The sequence below is a fragment of the Sinocyclocheilus grahami genome, unplaced genomic scaffold (assembly GCF_001515645.1).
Source record: "Sinocyclocheilus grahami isolate Dianchi unplaced genomic scaffold, SAMN03320097.WGS_v1.1 scaffold133.1, whole genome shotgun sequence".
NCBI classification, from domain to species: domain Eukaryota; kingdom Metazoa; phylum Chordata; class Actinopteri; order Cypriniformes; family Cyprinidae; genus Sinocyclocheilus; species Sinocyclocheilus grahami.
Window position 1 is genome coordinate 246,715 of NW_015505312.1, and position 8,308 is coordinate 255,022.

Below are 8,308 nucleotides of genomic sequence, written 5' to 3' on the forward strand. Positions count from 1 at the left end.
CAGCTACAGATTTACTGCTAGCCATTATAGCCTTATAGCCGTAGATTGACTTGATGAAACATAGCGTTTTTGGGATGTGCCATTTCCATCTATGGGCTGCTCTGCCACGAGACCACGAGAACCCCTTAGAACGCTATTTTTAAATCCATGTTATGGTAAGTGTGCATGTAAAGTCTTTGTACACTTTCTAAAATCCACATAGCTGGTAAGTGTGCACGTTATACTTTGCCCACTTTTTCTAAAATCCTGTACGGTAAGAGCTACGCGCAACAGCTCCGTGCTCTTTCTGAGTGGTTTAAAACCCCGGTTCCGCCTTGGGCACCACTCCTCCTGTGTATCCTCTGGATACCTACTTTAACAGGGTGTTGCTACTAGTGGTCTGTTGAGACAGTTCCTTCAGCATATACAAAGAGAAACGTGCGGTAGCCCCTGTGTGACAGGCCAAGACTAGTATGATTCTAGGCTCTTGGTCGTATTCCCTTAAAGGAATCTATTCCTGATTCCTTGAGCCCTCCCCCTGGGCCAGGAGTCTGGCCCTAACAGGTAAGTATTTTGGGGTATGTAGCCTAGGCCTTTGGCCGTAGGGAATAACGTCACTGACATGGTGGCGTGGGCATACCATTCCCCATAGCGACCCCTAGAGGACGCAGTTCGAAGTTCCCAAGAAAGGGAATGTCTCAGGTTACTTATGTAACCATGGTTCCCTTAGTAGGGAACGAGACACTGCATCCTCTAGGTTTCTTGCCATGCTGCGGACGCAAGCTTCAGATGAAGAAGAGAATGATGTGTGCTACCGGCGCCTGTTTATACTATAGTCGCAACGGTAGTGACGTCATGGCTGTCGCCGGCCAACGAGTTGGTGTTTTTTCAATGTATGCTTCAGACACGGGTCACGACGAGGTGTTCCCCATAGCGACCTCTAGAGGATGCAGTGTCTCGTTCCCTACTCAGGGAACCATGGTTACATAAGTAACCTGAGACGGTTTCTAAGCATTTCAGGGGACCTTTAAGTACCTGTTCTCATGACTTTTTAATTCATGGCCACTTTGCACTAATTTGTTCCCTCCTTTTGATTTAACTATACAATAAAATAACTTTGTTTATTAGGCACATTTCCAAACAAACAGAAGTTGGCCTAAAGTGCTTTACAGATCAAGCAAAAAAACAAATATATAAAATGAAATATACAACATAATACAATAAATTAGAACATTTAAATACAGCATCATGTATTAATCCACTTCAACCCATTCAAGAATGAATTTAAAAGCTACATAATAAATGTGTTTTTAAAAACTATTTAAAAATGGCTAATGTTGAAGGAAAGGAAAACTATTCCATAATTTAGGACCCATCACACAGAAAAATGTTTACCCTTTGACCCACGACTACTAAAACGAGGGAACAACCGGTTAAATTTTCATTTACATTTTAATATACTAATTCTTTTTAGTTTTAAATGTAATAATATTGCATGCATTATATTTGACTGAAATGCTTGCATTGAAATATTTCACCTATTTCATATTCTAGTAATACTAGAACTAGGTGCTGCTGCTAGATGATTAGATGTGAGGAAGGGGCATTGATAGGACTGTTACCGGTTGCACTGGTTGAGCACACTGTTTTTAAAATTACTACTAGCCTATACAGTGACTTAAGTTGTGTGTAATGCATAACAGTGACTGTAAAATATAAATTCATTGGGAGTGGCAAATTTAGAGTTATAATGTTTGGGCTAGGGTCATTGGGTTAGTGTTGATTGTCCATTAGACTGTTTTTTAATAATATCTTGCAACACTGATAGATTGTTAATGGTAATGTAACGCGTGCAGGTGATCCAAAATATGTTAATTAGGGTTTTGTAATCTAAAAAAAGGTTCATACGAACGACTGATGTCTTACCTGACATGAATCTTTTCCTCCCTCATTTAACAATCCAGCACAAATCATATTACTTGTGATGCTCCCTCCATAAGCATCATCACAGTCACTGCTGCTCACAACTGGTATCATCACCTCCTGCAGTTTGTCAGGAGAAGAACCTGTGACACAGATCAGAGGATGATTTTGGATGCTTTTAATGGCCAGTTACAGTAAATTGTTGAGCTTTACAGTTCTGTTGTTTTGCAAGCCAATCTGCACCTTCAGACTGTAGTGCTCCCCAGCCAGTGACCCAGGTCTCTGTACCTGCAGCTAATTTACTACCAGCAGCCGCCAGACAGACTGGCCTAATGTAATTAGTGAAAGTCACAGATGAAGAGAGCTTGAGCAGTGCTATGTCGTTGTCATGGGTAAGATCGTAATAGTCAGGATGGTTGATGACACTCGCTGTCCTGAAAACTTCATTAGGGTTTGATCCCGACTGGCTCTGACGTCCCAGGTAGATCCGAATGGTACCCAGGGAGCTGTGCATAGGAAAAGTCTGTGTTAATTCAACTAGCATCATAATAGTGTCTTGAGTTGTATTTAAACTTCATACCTCTGGAAGCAGTGCGCTGCAGACAAAACCCAGTCTTTGTTGATTAGACTCCCACCACAGAAATGGCCCCCAAATGCGGTGCTTTGAATGCTGACTTGCCAAGGCCAAGACCCTGCCGTTGCATCCTCCCCCCCAACAATCTTGGTGTTGAGGGGGGCTTGACCACACACTGATGAGAGGAAAGACAATGTGACAATTAAAATGATATAATACACACAAGATATGTGGAATGATAGTTTTATGGTCGTTAAATCCATGACAACTTACCATCTAACTGGCAGAGAAAACCTGGAAGACAGAGACCAAACAATTAGATGAACATACATGGAATTGATTAACTGGTTTGTGTGGCCTGCAACCTCACTCTTTCACCATTTGCATAAGTGTTGGCACATACCATTGCCGTGAATCAAGATAATAGTTTGACGTGGATTGTAGTGTTTAAGGATTATAGCCTGGTTGTGAAATTATTTCATTGTCTTGCCAAGAAAATAGAAGCTGATCCGGTCAGTAATGTGAGCTAAATTAGGAGGCCTGTTTCACATTGTGTGAAGTAGCAGTGTAACAACAAAAGCAGGTTTATGTGCTTCGAAACTGATAGAATCTCACAGTTTTGGGTTACAGAAAACAGTTTTGGGTTACTGCATTAAGTGTTTGTTTTAATAATGTCAATAAATTATCAAATGGTTATGAGTAATTGGTCTGTGAGGGCTATGCTTTATTCAATCTAATTTGCATATATAATTTTCACATCAATTTATGGAATCAAATTGATATCTAATAGGTACTTCATCAACAAAAAGAATCAGATTTTAACTTTTAAAAAAAGTGGGTAAGTAGTTTGCTTAATGGGGTCATATGATGTTGCTAAAAAGAACATTGTTTTGTGTATTTGGTGTAATGAAATGTGTTTATGCGGTTTAAGGTTCAAAAAACATATTATTTTCCACATACTGTACATTATTGTTTCTCCTCTATGCCCCGCCTTTCTGAAACGTGTCGATTTTTACAAAGCTGTTCGGTCTGAAAAGTGAGGTGTGCTCTGATTGGCCAGCTATCCAGTGCGTTGTGATTGGCCGAATACCTTAAGTGTGTGATGCCCCTTACCATATTGTGATGCCTTGTCCCGGCCGGAATGACGAGACAAAAACATTAAAACCCATTATAAATTAGGCATTTGTTGCATCTAGTGGGGACATAATTACGGATTATTCTCCCTGCTCTTCTCCCTCTACACCAACGACTGCACCTCTAAAGACCCCTCTGTCAAGCTCCTGAAGTATGCAGATGACACTACAGTCATCGGCCTCATATTGAGTCTGTCCTGTGCACTTCAATAACTGTCTGGTTTGGTTCAGCTACAAAATCAGACATCAGAAGACTACAGAGAATGGTTCGGACTGCTGAAAGGATTATTGGTGCTCCCCTGCACACCCTTCAAGAACTGTATACATCCAGAGTGAGGAAAAGGGCACAGAAAATCACTCTGGAGCAATTTTTCCTGCTATGTATATGCTTGTTATACACATACACATATGTTATACACTTGTTATATGGTGTTTTTCCCTCAGCATTTAGACAGGCTTGTACAACCCCACAACTTAAGAAACCCACCCTTAACCCACCTCTTTTAGAGAACTACAGACCAGTTTCCCTTCTTCCTTTCATTGCAAAAACAACGAGTATCCGTGTTCAACCAAGTCTCTGCCTTTCTCACACAGAACAACCTCCTCGACAGCAACGAGTCTGGTTTCAGAAGTGGACATTCGACCGAGACTGCCTTGCTCTCAGTTGTTGAAGCCCTAAGACTGTCAAGAGCAGATTCCAAATCTTCAATACTTATCTTGCTGGATCTGTCCGCTGCTTTTGACATGGTTAACCACCAGATCCTCGTGTCAACCCTATTGGCAAAGGGCATCTCAAGAACCTCACTCCAGTGGTTTGAGTATTACCTCTCAGATAGGCCCTTCAAGGTGTCTTGGAGAGGTGAGGTGTCCAAGTCGCAACATCCAACTACTGGGGTGCCTCAGGGCTCAGTTCTTGGACCACTTCTCTTCTCTGTATACATGGCATCACTTAGCTCTCTCATTCAGAAACATGGCTTTTCATATCACTGCTATGCTGATGACTCTCAACTCTACCTCTCATTCCATGCTGATGATCCGACGATAGCTGCTCGCATCTCAGCTTGTCTAACAGACATTTCTTGCTGGACCATCACCTTCAACTCAACCTTGAAAAGACAGAACTGCTTGTGGTTCCAGCAAACCCATTGTTTCATCACAATTTCACCATCCAGTTAGGCACATCAACCATAACTCCTTCAAAAACAGCCAGAAACCTTGGAGTTATGATTGATGATCAGCTGACTTTCTCAGACCACATTGCTAAAACTGCCCAGTCCTGCAGATTTGCTTTATTCAACATCAAGAAGATCAGGCCCTTTCTTTCGGAACATGCTTCACAACTCCTTGTTCAAACTCTTGTTCTGTCCAAGCTGGACTATTGCAATGCTCTCTTGGCAGGTCTTCCAGCCAGTTCTATCAAACCTTTACAATTAATCCAGAATGCGGCAGCAAGATTCATTTTTAATGAGCCAAAAAGAATGCATGTCACACCTCTGTTTATCAATTTGCACTGGCTACCAATAGCTGCTCGCATAAAATTCAAGGCATTAATGTTTGCCTACAAAACCACCACTGGCTCTGCACCCCTTTACCTAAATTCATTACTTCAGACTTATGTGCCCTCTAGAAGCTTGCGTTCTGCAAGTGAATGGTGCTTTATTGTGCCATCCCAAAGAAGCACAAAATCACTTTCACAGACTTTTAAATTAAATGTTCCCTCCTGGTGGAATGACATGCCCAACTCAGTCCTAAGCCATCTTCAAGAATCAGCTAAAAACACATCTCTTCCATCTTTATGTGACCGTCTAACTCTAGCACTCTCTATTCTAATTATATTCTTTAAAAAAAAACTTGTCCCTTTTAGACTTGCACTCTATTCATTTACTGCTTGTTTTCTTTAAAAAAAAAACTAACACTATCTTTTCTAATCTTTTTGTATTCTATCTGTTTTTTTATTTATTTATTATGCAATTAACAAAAGCAAAAAAGGCCTCTAACACTAGCTTGCTCTATTCTTTTTCTATTCTATCTGTTTTCTTTTTATTTATTATATAATTTTTTAAAAACTTGCTACGTGTACTGCGTTAAGATGACTGAGACTTGTTATAGCACTTGCATATAATTGCTCTTTTGTTGATTTTGATTGCTTCCATTGTCCTCATTTGTAAGTCGCTTTGGATAAAAGACTAAATGTAGCCTAAAGTTGCAGCTCATTTTCATGTACGGGAACACACCCCTGAAACAGCACTTTTTAGCCCCGCCCCAAAAATGACACTTTCCAACAAGTTATAATAAACGATCTGTATGGTATTTTGAGCTGAAACTTCACTGGCACATTCAAGCCATAAGATTAATATTACATCTTGTAAAAAGGGGCATAAAGGTGCCCTATGATCATATTTCATAGATTTGACATATACCCATTTAACACAATAAAAAATAAAGGTTCTTTATTGATATCTTTGGTTCCATGAAGAACATTTAATAAACCCAAAAGGTTTTTATGGTGGAAAATGTTATTTAGATTATCAAAATGTCCTTCACATAAAAAATAAAATAAAATGAATAAATTAAAACATTTTTAATACTGTTCACTGAAAGGGTATAGAGAACCAAAAATTGGTCCTTCTGAGGCATCAGTGTGAATCCCTCTTTTGGGATGATTATTTATGAAATATTTAAACTGAATATTTATTATTCAAATATTACTGAAATATTAAATAATTACTATTATGATACTTGCAATATTAAAACAGCAGTATAATAGACAGTTGAATGTTTGTACACTACTAACCATTCTTTATTATTATCAAAAATTTTCGTATTTTAGAACTATTTAGTTAAAAGTCGGCATCCCATTTTATATTTAAGCATTTAAAATCAAAAGATGTTTACAATCATGAGAAACACGTAGTTTATGTGTTTGCACCAATTGCCATTTCAGGTATCAGTGTGCTTAAGTTACAAAGTTCATTAGCAACAGGAATTCAATTGACTTGTCATAATTAATCCGTTTAAACATTATTAAATCAATAAATCATTTGACCAATACCAATACCAAGACTTACCTGCTATATTGAGAAGTATGGTTCCAGCAACACCCAAAACTGTGTTTAACTTCATGCTTCTGCTCTTCTCTGCTCTGTGATCTGACTGTTTCCTCTACTCTCAGTCTCTAATGAGATGTAAAGCATGTGTGGCTGTGTTTATCAAGCATTCTCTGCCCAACCACCATGAGTGTCTGACTCATCTTTTGTTTCAAGCGCCTTTTATTGTGTATTACACGCCCCAGTTACCTTTACAGGTAAAGTTAAGGATTACTTATTGAACACTTTCCAGTTCAACACTCTTAAAAACACTGCTTAAAATGTTGTTTGTGACACAGCGATGCCATAGAAGAACCATTTTTGGTTCCACAAAGAATCATTCAGTCAAAGGATTTTTATGAAACCATTTAGATAAAAAGGTTCTTCTAAGGCATCATGAAGGTCACTTCACTACACATTACCACACTACATTTCAATTGTCTCTACATGGATTTTTATGACGTCGCTTATAATTTTTAATACAAAGCAGCATTCTGAATGAGCATGACAGAGCAAACCTACATTATAAATGCATAAGAGGTGTTCTGTTTTCTTTTTTTGCTATAGGCCTAATAAACTTTCCTGTCTGCCTCTTACCTGAAAATAAACAATAAAACATCCAGTGAGTCTAAGAATCTTAGTCTTCTTTGCTTTGATTATCTTATTCATCATTTTAAAATTAATTTGTGCTAGTTAAACAGAAAGATACATATGTACACTTCTGTGAAAATATTTAGGAAATAAGTCTTATGCTCAAATATTATTACAATTTAAAATAATGGTTTTCTATTCGAATATATTTTAAATAGTACTTTATTCCTGTGACGACAAAGCTGAATTTTCAGCATCATTACTCCAGTCTTCAGTGTCACATGATCCTTCAGAAATCATTCTAATATGCTGATTTGGTGTTCAAGAATCATTTATTATTATTATTATTATTATTATGAGAAATGTTAAAAACAGCTTAATATTGTTGGTGAAAACTGATACATTTATTTCATGAATCTTTGATGAATAAAAAAAAGTTGAAAATGACAGAATTTGTTTCACATAGAAATCTTGTGTAAAATTCTAAATGTCTGTCACTTTTGATCATTTTTTATTTTTATTTTAACAGTAATGCATATTATTTATGCATAAAGAACATATTATGTTGTATTTCAAAGTGAAATGTTAAAATGTTTAATAGAGAGAGAGAGAGAGATAGAATGTATGGACTACAAAAATCTGTCTAAAAATGTTGTCAAGTGTCATTTGCATTGACGATGACTTGCTTTAGCCAGTCATCTAGTTTTACCGGTTTTGTTACTATGAACAAACCTGAATATTTCTCTCAGGTGAAAACATTTCCTCATGGCCTGGGTGATGATCGCATGTACTGTACAATTAACTGTACATTCACATGTGATTTTAAGTATGTCATTATTTCTTAGTATGATCATTTTGATTATTGCTTAGAAATGATCAGTTTCACATTTACCAATTATAAATCTGCTCTTCATAAAGAATTTAATAAACAATTAAAAGGCAATGGACATGGTTAACAGGAGTTCTTACAATCTGTTGATCATCTCTGAATTATCAGCAGCAATGTACATGTACGTGAATTA

The 8,308-nt window shown here is 37.6% G+C and overlaps 1 protein-coding gene and 1 long non-coding RNA gene across 2 annotated transcripts in view; one reads left to right on the plus strand and one right to left on the minus strand.

Moving 5' to 3' along the window:
• Positions 1–2,478, plus strand: part of LOC107590787 (uncharacterized) — a 9,303-nt gene extending 6,825 nt beyond the window's left edge. The window contains exon 3 of the long non-coding RNA XR_001609821.1: positions 2,464–2,478. This is a non-coding gene — a long non-coding RNA (uncharacterized lncRNA). The remainder of the gene's footprint in view (positions 1–2,463) is intronic.
• The window catches only part of LOC107590786 (trypsin-2), a 14,167-nt gene extending 7,401 nt beyond the window's left edge, over positions 1–6,766 (minus strand). The window contains exons 1-5 of the mRNA XM_016279692.1: positions 6,678–6,766; positions 2,750–2,770; positions 2,483–2,651; positions 2,146–2,408; positions 1,906–2,045 (exon numbers count right to left, since the gene is read on the minus strand). Coding sequence (XP_016135178.1) covers positions 1,906–2,045; positions 2,146–2,408; positions 2,483–2,651; positions 2,750–2,770; positions 6,678–6,732 — 648 coding nt within the window. The 5' untranslated portion in view covers positions 6,733–6,766. The remainder of the gene's footprint in view (positions 1–1,905; positions 2,046–2,145; positions 2,409–2,482; positions 2,652–2,749; positions 2,771–6,677) is intronic.
• Between the last annotated feature and the right edge of the window lie 1,542 nt (positions 6,767–8,308).